This window comes from Petaurus breviceps, unplaced genomic scaffold, assembly GCF_028583685.1.
Source record: "Petaurus breviceps papuanus isolate PSGF00001 unplaced genomic scaffold, PetGlider_PUasm1.0 90808, whole genome shotgun sequence".
Taxonomy (NCBI): domain Eukaryota; kingdom Metazoa; phylum Chordata; class Mammalia; order Diprotodontia; family Petauridae; genus Petaurus; species Petaurus breviceps.
This window is the reverse complement of record NW_027187349.1, coordinates 13,276,763-13,290,974: the sequence shown is the minus strand read 5'-3', so window position 1 is coordinate 13,290,974 and position 14,212 is coordinate 13,276,763. Positions and strand designations below refer to the sequence as shown.

At 42.4% G+C, this 14,212-nt stretch overlaps 1 protein-coding gene across 6 annotated transcripts in view; it reads left to right on the top strand.

The window, feature by feature from the left end:
- The window catches only part of FRMD1 (FERM domain containing 1), a 93,512-nt gene extending 81,064 nt beyond the window's left edge, over positions 1–12,448 (top strand). For 5 of the 6 annotated variants that reach the window (XM_069070454.1, XM_069070452.1, XM_069070457.1 and 2 more), the window contains exons 11-14: positions 1,094–1,420; positions 1,574–1,702; positions 3,604–3,683; positions 8,919–12,448. In XM_069070454.1, the coding sequence (XP_068926555.1) occupies positions 1,094–1,420; positions 1,574–1,702; positions 3,604–3,683; positions 8,919–9,206 (824 nt within the window). In that variant the 3' untranslated portion in view covers positions 9,207–12,448. The remainder of the gene's footprint in view (positions 1–1,093; positions 1,421–1,573; positions 1,703–3,603; positions 3,684–8,918) is intronic. The other variant, XM_069070458.1, reaches the window with a different exon arrangement.
- Positions 12,449–14,212: the final 1,764 nt, after the last annotated feature.

Genomic DNA, 14,212 nt, shown 5'->3' with positions numbered 1-14,212 from the left:
TCCCTAACTTTCCCTTCCAAAATTGAAGGAAAAGTAAAACACTGACATCAGAGAGAAATAATCAAGCCAAACAACCCCCCAAATTGGCCCCATCCAAAAATGTATTCCTCATTCTACGCCATAGCAGGCTTTTTCACAGGCCCTATGGAATCGTGGCTACCGTCGCATTGATCAAAGTTTGTAAGTTCATAAGTCTTTCAAAGTTTTTTGTTTTTACAATATTGAAGTTATTTTATAAATTGTTGTGGTTATACTTATTCTACCCTGTGTTAGTTCATATAAATCTTCCCATTTCTTTTTTATGTTTCTTAATGGCACAACAATATTACCTTGACATTCAAATACCATAATTGCTTCAGTTGTTCCTCATTTGAGAAACACCTGTCTAGTTATCAGCTTTTTACCACTCCCCAATACATACAGGTCCTTTTCCTCTTTCTCTGATACCTAGTATTGGTGTCACTGGCTCAAAAGGTATACACGATTTAATGACTTGATTGGTCAAAAAGTGTACACGATTTAGTAACTTGATTGGTTCTATCATCTTGGCCTATAGGCATGGGTCTTGTCAACGTGTAGATGTCAGGTGTGCAACCTTGGAGTTCAATTTACATTAATCTTCTTAGTAGTGATTTAGAGCATTTTTTCCATATGGCTGTTGATTTTCTCCCAGCTTGCTCATATACTTTATCTATTAGGGAATGGTCTTTGCTCTTAAATTTGAATCGACTCTGTATATATCTTGGATGTCAGTGCTCTGTCAAAGAAGGTTTGGGGAAAGATTTTCTCCTCCAGATAACTCCCTTATAACTATTAATTTTATTTGTACAAAAACTTTTCTGTTTTATGAAATGAAAATTGTCCAGTTTATATTATGTGATCCTCCCTATCCTCTCTGAAACTTAGAGTAGTCGAGAGCATTTAGAAGTTAAATAATTTGTCCAGTGTCACACAGCCAGTAGGCATCAGAAGCAGGACCCAAACCTAGAACTTTCTGATCCTTGTGCACTGCGCTACATTGTATCTCAGGTAAATCCTTGTGTATTCCTTTCTTCCTCTTTCATTTACCATTTATTTTTGTCTACTTCTTTAGAGAAGAAGCGTTACCGGGAGTCATACATCAGTGACACCCTGGAGATGGACTTGGACCAGTCAGACAAACACTCTCACGGGAGTGGAAGCAGCAGAGGCAGTGGTCGGAACCACCACCACCGGCTCTCCCACCGCTCGACAGATAGCCATGGCAGCTCCCACACTTCTGGTATCGAGGCTGACTCCAGACACCGCGTTTCCGTGGAGATGTCTGTGGACGAGCCCTTTGGCATGGAGCTGGGCCATGGTAAAGAGAAGTCCTGCAGCTCCACCACCAGCCACAGCAGCTCTGGCATAGATAGCAGCAGTAAAGGGAGAACTGAGGATGGTGAGTGGGTGGGGGGACCAGAGCACCAGGAATGGGGAGGTTCTGCCTCCTTTTAGGAGAGAGTATACTTGGTTTGGGGAGAGCTAAGTCAGTTTTCTGGTCCTGAGATCCAGGTATCTCAAATACCTTTCCTTTTGCTTCTTGTTGCTGCAGAGGTGGAGGTGATGGTAGATGGGCCAGAGGAGGTGACGATAGATGATCCATTGGAGCATAACCAATCGGACAAGGCAACTGAAGGGCTATCAGTGACTCCGCTTACTGTTGGGCTGCATGGCTATAAAGGTGAGGGCGGCTGAATTTCTGAATGTCATCATGGAAAGAAGACTCAATTTGTTGGCACCATACCTTAGTACAAAGCATGCCTCTTCTTCCAGCCAATTTATGAGACATTAAGTCAGTCATCTAACTTCTCTGGTCTTCCATTTCCTCATAATGTTAAAACAAGATGATTAGACTTTCTTTTATTTCTAAATCATAGCTTAATCATCTGAGGGAAAAAAAAAAAGTCACTCGGAAGTAGACAGCACCATGGTTGAGCTTTTGTACATCTGCTTTCCTGAGGGGAAATAGAACAAAAGTTCTTTTTGTTTAGAATCTGCATGACCAAAAATCTTTTTAATTGAATTAATCTGTGTGTGTGTGAATAATAGCAAATAAAATAGCTGATATTAGTAGATTTATTTTGTTCCTCCATGGAAATATCATAGAGTCAGGATAGCTAGGTGGCACAATGTATAGAACCCTAAACCTGGAGACAAGACCCGAGTTCAAATTTGACCCCAGGCACTTACAGCTGTATAAACTTTGGCAAATCACCTAACCTCTGTTTGCCTCAGTTTCCTCAGCTGTAAAATGGAGATCTCCTATCTCCAAGGGTTGTTGTGAGGCCCCAATGAGATAACATTTGTAAAAGGATTAGCCAGTGTCTGGCACATAGGAAACACTATGTAAACGCTAGTGACAGTTACATCAATAGATTCGACAATTCAGCATAATGTCATTTACCTCCCTAGTGCTGTATCCGAGTGGCCATTGTGATGAGCCTGAGTGAGCAAAGGGAGATAGCTCCTTGTATTTCTATGCTGTTTTAAATGTTACAGAATTACTTTGTGATATAAGGAGGAAATGCTAGATTTGGAGTCTGAGGACTTGGGTTCAAATGTCAGCTCATCCACTCAACTGACTTTGGACACTTAATCTCTTCAGGCCCCAATTTTCTTATCTGTAGAATGAGGGTATTGTACTAAAGAGCATTTTAGATAACCTACCAGATCTAAATCTTAGAATTCCATGAACCTTAAATTTCCCTGTATGGGAAGTGTTAGTGGTACAAAGATTCTTTTTTTTGCTTTTTGGAGGGGGGAAGGCAGGGCAATTGGGGTCAATAATGAGAGACTTTTTTTTTGCTTTTTTTTTGGAGGAGGGAAGACTGGGCAGTTGGGGTTAAGTGACTTGCCCAAGGTCACACAGCTAGTAGGTGTTAAGTGCCTGAGGCCAGATTTGTACTCAGGTCCTCCTGACTCCAGGGGTACAAAGACTCTTACTGCCATTTTGTAGATGAGAAAAATGAGGCTCCTGGAAGCTTGGTGATTTGCCATTGGTCACACAGCTAACAAATGCCTAGGCTCAGATTCTGATCCACATTACCAACTTGAAGACTAGTTCTCTTATCACTAAACCATTGTTAGCCTTAACAGATCTTCTGAATCATTTAAAAAATATATATTCAAGGTGGTTTTATGATAAATAATTCTTGAAATTTTAATAAATGTGATCATGACTTCTTGAAATACAGAAGATGCGTAAGCCGTTTTGTGAGCTGCGCCTTCCTCATATTTGCTTTGACCTCTCTGACAAGGCAGAAATAAATGGTATCCCGAAGAAATTCCACATAACCTCCATAACCTCATTGCCTAATGCACGAAGAGAGGCAGGGTGAGTGAAGGGTGTAGGAGAATGTCATCCCTTAGTTGGCTAATCTGTAGCACTTGATGAAAGGTTTATCTGCAGGTTTCAGAGCCTTAGGTCTGTTCCCTGGAGCCCATTGATCAGGGCAATTGGGCGTGGAAGATTAAGAATTCTGAGCTGGAACAAAAGTAGAAGGCAGTTTGTTGGGAAATGAGGATATGTGCCTAGAAACCAATGGTTGATAGTCCTTCCTGACATTTCTTCTTTTCCTACAGCCTCTCACCAGGAACCCTTTGCTGTGGTGCAGATAACACTGGTCAAGATGAGAGGTCAGAGTGTCGAAGCCCTTGACCAGGTATAAGAGGGTGACTTATGTGACAGTTGCATGTCCTTGCTCTTTTTTCTCCTTTTTCCCCCACATTTAAAGAATCTCCTCACATCCTGCTCATGTATCCCTCATCTCCAGTAGACAAAGGTAACACGGTCCATCTTTCCCACCAACACATGCAAATGAGAACAGCTGGGCATTCCCTTGCCCCCATAAGAAGGGTTGGCATGTTATTTGCAGCCCAATCTTCTCCACCTTACCCCAAACACTTCCTTAACAATGTCATCGACGACAACAACAATAACTCACGTTTATGTAGTCCTACTGTGTGTCGGGTGCTGTGCTAAGGACTTTACAAATACCATCTCATCTGATCCTCACAAAAACCTTGGGAGGAAGGTGCTATTATTATCCCCATTTTACAGATGAAAAAATTGAGGTAAATCAAGGCTAAGTGCTTTGTCTAGGATCACATAGTTATTTAAATGTCTAAGGCTGGCTTTGAACTGAAGTCTTCCTGACTCCAGGCATAGTGCCCTGTCTACTGCACCACCTAACTGCCCCTGACATGAAGCCTAACTTTTTATTTTTTGCGTTTTGGGGGTCAATTGGGGTTAAGTAACTTGCCCAAGGTTATATGGTTAGGTTTTTGTGTGGGTGTTAAGTGTCTGAGGCCGGAACCGAACCCGGGTCTTCCCGACTCCGGGGCCAGCGCTTTACTCACTGCGCCACCTAGCTGCCCCAATGAAGCCTAATTTTAAGAGTCTGATATTCATACCTAGTTGGTTTTCCCCATGCTAGCCCCTAAATACACACACAGGCACATGCACAGGATTATATATTTTATTGGTTTTGTTCAGTTGTTTCAGTCATATCTGACTCTTCACGACCCTATTTGGATTTGTTTTGGGGGTTTTTTTGGATCAAGGATTCTGGAGAGGTTTGCCATTTCCTTCTCCAGCTCATTTTGCAGATGAGGGAACTGAGGCAAACAGATTTATGTGGATTACCCATGGTCACAAAGCTGGTAAGTGTCTGAGGCCATATTTGAACTCAAGAAAATGAGTCTTCCTGGCTCCAGGCTCTGAGCTCTGTCCACTGTGCCACCTAGCTGCTCCGTAGATTTAGTACTGGAAGGGATTTAGGTGTCAGACATCACCTAATTCAAAAAGAGACAGAGGTCTAGAGAGGGAATGTAACCCACCTCAGATCCCAGGTGGCATGTAGCCCAACTCTGCTCCCAGCCTAGGGCCTTGAGTACCAAAGGCAGTTCTCCTTACCTAGCATGTTGGGGTTTTACAAAGTATTCTTTCTCACCTAGACTCTGTGGCATAGTAATTGGTATTGTTCTCCTTTGCTAGATAAGGAAACAGGCCTAGAGGAGGGAAGGAACCTTATGTTCACTTTTTCTGTACCTCATCACAATTCTGGGTCTGTTTTGCTCCACCGTTTTTTAGTTTGATGGGCTATGAACATAGGTAGCGATCTGTTTAAAGAAAGAAAGAGTATATCGTTGTGTTGGCCTCTTATGGGGAGGGGAGTGGAGATTCTGTAGCAGATAAGAGAGTGGACATCTTGCAAAGACAGATCATGATAAAATCAGTCTCCATATGAGTTCAGGCAAGACAAACATGGCCAGGGGCTCTTGGCAAGGCTAATTTATGCCTGTTTCAGAGACCCCAGCATCCGTGCCTAAATAGTGCTGGATTTCAAAATGGCTGATGTGTTGGGACAAACCTCACAATTCCCCTTGCTTAGGGAAAATGACAGGGATACATGTGGAGTGGTCATTCTCTTTAGAACTTACAAAAGCTCAGCTCGCTCCTCGTGCCAGAGTGACTAGTCATGGTAGCCCTCATAATAGGAATTGCCATTTGCTGGGAAATCCCTAGGTCTGCTCACTTTCTTTACCTGATTCATAAATAGTCTTGAATGGGAAATGTAGAATCTATCCAATTCAACACATTATTAAGTACCTACTCTGCTCCAGGCACAGGGATAGGTGTTCAAAATATATCAGAACAAAAAGCAGTCTCTGCCCTTAAAAAGCTCAACAACAATAACAGTGGTTAGTATTCATGTAGTGCTTTAAGGTATCTTAAATTTCCTTTGATCTCCACAACCCTGGAGGTAGGTGCTATTATTGCCCCTATTTTCAGAGGCTTAAGAAGTTTAATGACTTACCCAGCATCCAGCTACTAGGAAGTATCTGAAGTAGGATTTGAACTTGGGTCTTCTTAACTGCACACCCTTGTACTCTGTCCACTTTGCTGAGTAGGTCTCTACTGACCACAGTGATAAGTTCTCTCTTCCCCCATGCAGCTTGATTAGGACTCATCTTGTTCTGATACTTTTCAAATTGTTTAGGCCTGTTCTTTGTTTTGGCCACATGTCCTCAGCGTGTATATGTTGGGGGCAGGAGAGGCTGAATGCCAGGGACACAGAAAGAAAGTACTTTTTCAAGAAAGATTGTGAAATCTTTCAAATCTATTTCCAACCAACTGCCTCTAATCCAGAAGTTTTCCTTATTACCGTCCTCATGAAGAATTCATTAATCGTCTGATTGCATGTGGCATCTTACCTCTGAAGTAGAAGCCCCCCCACGTATTGCCCCTGTCCTCCAGAAACTCCGGAATGATGTCTTAGCTGGTGTGGCCCCACCTGTCAAGGCTCTGCAGACATTCATCAGACACAGGAAAGAGCCAGATGCAAGTTAATGGTGTTGGAATTTTAGGGGTGGGCATGGCAGGCAGGATCATTTGGGCCAAGACCAAGGAGAGCTGTGCCAGACTTGGGGAAAGCACATGATTCTGAACTTTTTTTTGTTTGTCTTTTAAAGCTGGATTATACCTTAGCCTGGTGCCAGTGATACTTTTTGAATCAATTTAACCACATAGCTTTGGGAGAGACTGACTTTCAGAGGCATTCCACTCCCCAAAGGGGCAGTGTGGTAGTAATGGGTTTTGGAAGCTACAGACCTCCCACTCTTTCCCCTGCCCCTCTCTTAAGGCTGGTTGCTGGTACATTCCATGCTTACTCTGAGGATTAAAAAAAGAAATCCTCAACCCCTGACCACATCTCTGATGTTTTGGGGGCCGTTGAGTATTGGCTGGTTTTTTGTTGCTTTTTTTTCTTACTTTTGTTTCCTGTTTCAACAAGTCATTGCTCAGGCTCCCATGGGCGGAGACCATGTCTTATTTGAAGTGTATTTTCCCCAGCACCAAATACAGTGCTTGGCAAGAAATAAGTGTGCTTTGAATTTGAAGAAGCAGATGCTTGGCAGACCACGACCACAGGGTCACTGACTTGAATGAAATCTGACGGGCCATCTAGTCTAACCCATGTTTGGACAGAGGGTCTTCTCCCTCTCTGCTACCCTACAGGTCAAATCAATCAGCTGGCATTTATGTGCCCCAACTATATACAGACACTAAGTGCTAGTGATATAAAGAGAAACAAAAATCTCTTGAGGAGCTCACAGTCTACTGGGGGGAGACAACAAGTAAACGGTTACATAGAAACAAGCCATAGAAGGGATACATTGGAGGTAATCGGCAGAGGGAAGGCACTAGCAGTAAGGGGGATCAGGGACGGCACCTTACAGAAAAAGGGAATTTCCCTGGGATTTGAAGATACCTACAGACTTTTACTAGAAGACACCACTGAAGGGAGTCCCCTACTTCTCAAGGCATGCCATGCTATTTTGGGCAAGCTCTAATTGCTAGAAAGGTTTTCCTTCGCAGGAAACCTAAATCTACGTTTAAAACTTTTAACTGGTTGTTTCTAGTTCTGAGTTCTGACCATACAGAAGTAATCTGCTGATTCGAAAACTGTCTGCTACCATTAGAAGCTTTCCCCTACTCCATAGATAATGACAAGTCACATCTTTTAAACCAACCACCAGCCGATTATTTAGGCTCCTCAGGCCCTGTGGGTACCTCTGAAGGAGGAGATCTTTTGAAGTTTGGTTTTGGTGGAAGATTTTTTTGAATCCTCAAAGAATCCCAAGATGCAAAGTCCTGATTTCTAGCACATACTTTATGTAATCAGACGTGGCTCAATGACATTTGGCAAAATTTAGCCGCCTAAGCGGCCAGCACATTGCAGGACTAGAAAGCAGTACAACATTGTGGATAGGGCGTCTGACTTGCATCAGAAAGACATGGCTTTAAATCACCTACTAGTCACTTCTTATTTGTATGACCCTTCATAAATCATTTCATCTCCCTGTGCCTCACTTCCCTCATCTGTGGAGTGAGAGGGTTGGACAGCCCTTACTATCAAAGATCCCAAGGGGAGGCATTCTTTTCAGAATCCCCATCCTCATCATTCACAGGCCTTTTGTGGAAAAATGCTCTATATACATAATGCTAAGTGCTGAGGGACAAACATGAAACATGATGGGACAGTGAATAAAATATTGGATTTAGAGTCAGGAAGATTTTAATAGTAATGAGAATTTAAAGATCTTCCCTGTGCTGTAAAGATCGGAGTTCAAATCCTTCCTCAGAAACTTCTGGGGAAATCACTTAACTTCCTATGTCTCAGTTTCCATATCAGGAAAACGGGGGTGCTACTAACACCCAACTGCCATGGTTGTTGTGAGGACCAAATAAGAAAGCATTTTGTAAAGCCTTTATAAAGCATTTTGCACATGTTAAAGCACTTTATTATTATCTTGCCTTCAAGAATCTAGTTGGGGAGATGAGAGATGTAGTATCTGAGAACATGATAGTATTTCTTAGTCAGTAATCCCAGGGCTAAGATTCTGGTCACAAGGATAGTATATGATGCCGGGGATAGCTGGCTTAGCAGATACTACATACCTGTGTCCAGTATTCCCTAGGATCTGGTGACCTCTTCAAGCCTGCCTTCCTGGCTTTCCAAACTCAGTTTTCTGAGATCTCTCAGTTCAGCACAGTAACTAGCTCTCAGAATGTACATGTCAAATGGAGGGCATTTTAAGGCTGGTGACATTTGGACAATGCTGAATTTGGGGAGATCCTGTGGTGCATTGTACTTACTTAATTACCATCCATTTATTTTGGAGATGAGAAGATGAAACACACAAACTGAATTTTAAATTACACACAAATGAACAGAATCATTTCTTAAGAGTGGGATTGTAGCTTTCTGCTTAAGAAAATTTTGGAATGAATTGTCATGATAACCCCTTTTCATCTTTATGAAGTGATTTTTGAATCTGAAGAGCTGACTCATGTTTGGGCCCCCCTCCCCCTTATTTTCTTTCTAATCCTGCAGCTCCGAGAGATCAAAGCCAGGGAGTACTCCGATCAGCACAGCCAGAGCCTGGATGACATCCGCCTCTACCAGCAGCAGCATCCACCCTTGAGCGCCAATCTTTCTTCTCCCACATCTCACAGCTACACTTTTGGCTGTGCCCTAGAGGACAAGCTGGCTACTTATGGCTGTGTATATTCTACAGCCGATTGTAAGACCAAGTCTGCCCTCTATGGGAAGAGATCTATGAACTGCCTCTCCCTTGATCTTCTAGGGGAAGACCAGGTCCCAGAAGAATTTGTAGTCTAAGCTAAGTTGCTACAACATGGAGGTGGTTTATGGCATGGTAGCCTATGAGAAAAGAGAAGAGGTCACCTCAGGTCTTGTGGATAACTGTAAAAACAAATCATCTTCCTCATTGAGGTAGAGCATGACATGGTGCTCACCTTCGCCAAGACAACCAGAGTGCACGTGATTCACAGAGCACATTTCTGGCACCATTCCCACCCTGACCTAGACACTGCCCCAACAGTTTATTCCAATTCCTTGGGCAGCCTCCAGACTGCAAGGCAGAAGGAGCCAGGCATACAAAAATCTTCCATCTGGTGTCAGCATTCATCAGCATCTTCTACAAGGTTCCAGGAAAAGAGCAAATCTCCAGCTGAACTTTAAATGCCCTTTGTATGTGGTATATTAATGTTTTTCAGACAAGTCTTGGGCAATTCAAATCAGTCATTCATTAAGCACCTATAACATGTAAGACGTACTAGGCAACGAGGGTGAAAACAAAAACGGATACAGTCCTCACCCATTAGGAGCTTACATTCTCCTGGACCCCAGTAAGTGCTTTGGATTCAGTAGCAATGGTGTTCTAGGCCTTCCAAATATATCATGAAACCAAACTTTTAAGTTCCCACTGGTAACAGAGCCTCATGACCAACCAAGGGGAGGAAAAAGGTTTCTTAGGAAAATCAAGAACTTTCTTTCTTGAGGATACCTTTGATTTAGTCTTTGAAAAGTGAGAGGGAATGGAAGGGAATGTCAGAAGGCAAGAAATGTGGCAATAATGATGAGTCTTGGGCTCTGAATGAAGAGCCTGGGATCTCAGAGCTTCAGCTCCATATTCCTAACTCATTGAGGCCAGCCAGCTGAATAGCTTCTATACCACTGTTCCCTTATCTACAAAATGGTAAGATTTTCCATTTAATGACTTTAGAAGGTTGGCTGCACTTGAGTGGAATCATACAATTATATGTTTAAAGCATTACATAAGTTTGACTTAAGGAATGTATGCTCAATTTGAATGGATCCTATTCTCAAGAGAGCGGGAAGATTGGTTATTCTCCACAGGAGGGGTCCCAAATCAAACGTTGCTGTTGCTTCATAGCATACATCATAGTGCTTGTTGCAGGGGGCCACTCAGACTTGATGGTTTCTTTTCAAATGTCTTCTTTGAAACTCTAGCTGATCACAGATCTCCATTTTCTAGCAGTCTAGCATGCGTTATAACATCTAAAAGTTGCTTTGACCATGTATGCCAATGCAAAGACAGGCAGGCAGATTCCAGCAACTTTCTGTTCCACCATCTGCCAGATGATTGCACTCAAATCTGTTTTTTCATGTTTGAGGACTCTGAGAGATTATTGGACAAGAAACCAATGTAGCTCTTGACCATAAAGGTAACCTCCCAGGGTTTTCTGAGTCTTGATAAAGTGGTAACAAGCAAATGAGATCAAACTCGCCATTCCACTGAGTCTCCTAAACAGAATAGCTCTTAAATAGAGAAGCCTATGTAACTTTATTAGCAATTTAAGCCATTCTGTGCATTCATCACCCTCATTATTGACTGCTTTTCTTTTTTCCTTCCCTTCTTTCTTTTCTCCATTTCTCCTTCCTTCCTTCCAACAAATTTCTCATGTCTTGAAATAATATAAAATTACTTATAAGCCTAGACAACATCCTGACAGTCTGTGAAATGGGGGCAGGACTGTGGAATTTTGAGCTTTGTAGTCAGTGACCGGAGTCTTAGTAAGAAGTTAATAGGGGACTTCTGGGAAATTCCAACCACCATTCACCAACCAGTTTTTCCATAGCCTCTGCTTTGCGATTGAATGAGTTTAGAGTCTGAACTCAGGCTCCTCAAGCTGGGGAAGCTGGCCTTTCTACAGCCGCTATTGCTGACTCTATAAATGTATAGACAAACTGAGTAATTTCCTGTTTTCCCACTGTCTTCTCCCTCCAAGACCTACTCACTCCTAATTCAGCAATGCCACGTTTTTTTCCTCTTAATTTAAATGCGGTCTAGGTCAGGTAGTTTATTGACAGTCATCTTTATGGTTCTGTTGGAGCTTGCAATTGTTCATGTGACAGAATTTCTTGGAAAACTTCAGTGGTCAGATGTGACTGTGTATCAATGATGACTTTGCTTCCCTGGACTACAGTCACTATCAAGGAATTAGCCAACTAGGCAGTAACATACAGTTGGTCTTATATGGGCAGGAATGGGGTGAGGGTCTGGCAGGCTGAAGGAAGGCAGTCATTCTTTCTACTTGGGGGTTCAATATGGCACCATCAATCATGAGGCATTATAAGTGTGCATGTATGCATATAGGGTCCCAGGGATTCTCCTGCTATTAATTACTCTACTCCTTCAGCCTCCCAGTAGCTTCAAAGGAATGTACCCTTTCTCCTTCCCCAGTTCATGATAAATAAGAAAACATTCCCCCGTCTCTGACTCCCCTACAGACTCTCCACTGAGAGTGAGTCAGACTTGGTTACAGGTGGCCATGTTCTCCATGTCATCCATCAATTTGTCGTCATTTGGGTATTTGCTGTGTAGGCCATTAAAAGGCATGGATCATTTTAATAGACGGGTCTGTCTGTATCACCTGATGGGAAAGTGGAGTCTTGGATTTGTTTGTGTTCTTTCCTCAAAGGACACTATGAAAGAAGGTGGTTTTCTGTGTGCTTACTCACAGCTCCTTCAAAGGATGGGAGCAGCATGAATTCTGCTGCCTGTCCTCAAGAACAGCCCCTTCTCCTTACTTCTAGAGTCCTGATGAGGGAGTGCTGTACTTGGAGTTATATAGCAAGGATTTCATGCTGGTGGTCCGTATATATTTTTTATTTATTTGTAATTCCCCTCCCTCCACATCATCACAGAAATACTCTCGCTCCACCTGTTCTTTAAACTAGGAAGATAGGACTCATTTTTGTTTAGACAGAATTGATCTATATTTTATTATTTTATACTCCTAAAGTATTAATATTGAATCACTGTGAAACCATTCTTATGCAAGGTTTTTGTAACCACGAGACATTATTATCTTTATTAGTGCTATGTTTTGTATCTTGATTATACTTGGTTCACATTGTTCATATTAAAGCTTTTGGGGGGGGGGGCAGGCGGACATTTAATACACAGTATCCTGGATGGCTTACACTGCTGTGCTATCTTCACAGAGTTGTCTGTACTGGAAAGTGTTGCTTCTCCTTTCTGTGAAAGGAATCTTTGTATATACAGTGCACATGTAATAAAGAAGTGAAAAATGTGTGCTTGATTCGTTTTTTCAGAAGGGAAGCAGGGAGGGGAGGACACTTGGTCTTAGAGCATAAGGTAGGGCTCTAGGTGCCATGTAAAATCTTTTAGAGAAAGCCCTGTTTCTGACTTCTAGCCCATTTGCTAGCAGGATTTACCAGGTTTGGACAACGGTGGCTGGGAAGAGTCATCAGTCTCATTTGGTGATCAAGGGTGCTTAAGGGGACAGCAATAAGTGGGTGAGAGAAGTTGTCCATCAATTATTTAGCAAGTTGTATCCATCCATCCATCCATCCCCAGACTTTCTGACTTGCTGAAAACATCATTCCCTGCACATGCCCTAGCATTTAGCCAAATATTGTTTAAGATAATGGGTATAGGCCATATTGTGCTATCACAGAAGCCAAGCCTCTTTTTAGATTAACAATTAGTAAAATGCTTTGCTTGTAAAATTGCCTTTCATACCTTAAAGAATTATGTGAATGTTCACTATTGTGATTACTGTATTCCCCAGTGCTTAGCATAAGTACTTCATATCTATTTACCTACTGCTGTTATCTTGCAGAGGCATTACATCATGGAAAAAGTGTCAGGGTTTGAGTTCCAAGGTCAAATACCTGAATGTCAGGGTTCCAGTTCTGGGTTCTAGTCCTACATAGCTGTATGACCTCAGCTGCCTCTTCTCTGTAAAATTAAGTTAATATTTAATAATAATAGCTAACATTATTTAATATGTGTCAGACATATTAGTGCTAATAAGCACTTTGATGATCTCATGTGATCATCACACCCACCCTGAGAGGAGGTAGGTGCTATTATTATCCCCATTTTTACAGATGGGAAAACTGAGGCAAACAGATTAAGTGACTTTTCCCATGGTCACACAGCTAGTGAGTGTCTGTGTCTGCACATGCACTGCGTAGCTCATGGAGTGATTGTGAGGAAAGTGCTTTGTAAACTATAATGGGTTTCAGAAATGTTGGTATGTGGGGCGGGGGGGGATGAGGAGGAAGGGAAGACTGCCTAGAGGAGTCCAAAGTCCCACTCTTATTCCAGTCAAGGAGAATGAGCTGTTCGAGTTGGTGTAACAGAACATGATCTTTTTAAGTGCTTCCAAAGATGGATGAAATGGGCCGTTTCTTTGACACCAAGACCCAGTAGGGCAGAGTAGATAGTGGGCCTAGATTTGCACTTAGCTCCGCCCCGCCCCCCCACTGACTGGGTATGTTACTTAGCCTTCCCAATGAGGTAACCTTTCTGATGTTACAATGAAGAGAAGATGTTCCTTTGCATTGGTAAAAGACGCTTATATCAGTGAATTCACATACTGCATCAGTCCCATTCCAGATCTTTTCTGAAGCTATGGGCTAAAAGACTGGTGGGAGGAGAACCAGTTTGGCTGGTTTTGATTGGTTGGTGCATGTAAGGATAATTTCACCAGGCACAGACAAGCTCTGTTGCCATGTAAAAATGTAAGAGAAGAGTGATAAAGAAGTTTTCCAGGAAGCAAGGGCAGAAGCTTGAAATAGAGGATCATGGTAGCATTCAAGGAGGACTGAAATGAAGGAAAGTTTTCTCACATGCCCTTCTTAGCCATGCCCCATGGGACTAAATAGTTGGGCATTAGAACAGTGAGATTGGTCAGAGCTTTTATGAATGACCTTGCACTGGAACCACTTGATCATTTTGGTTTATGGGCCTAGGTTCCTTGCCTAGTTCCTGAATTACTTTGTGAGCCAGGGCAGCCCAGTACAATATAGGAATTTACAAGCTTTTA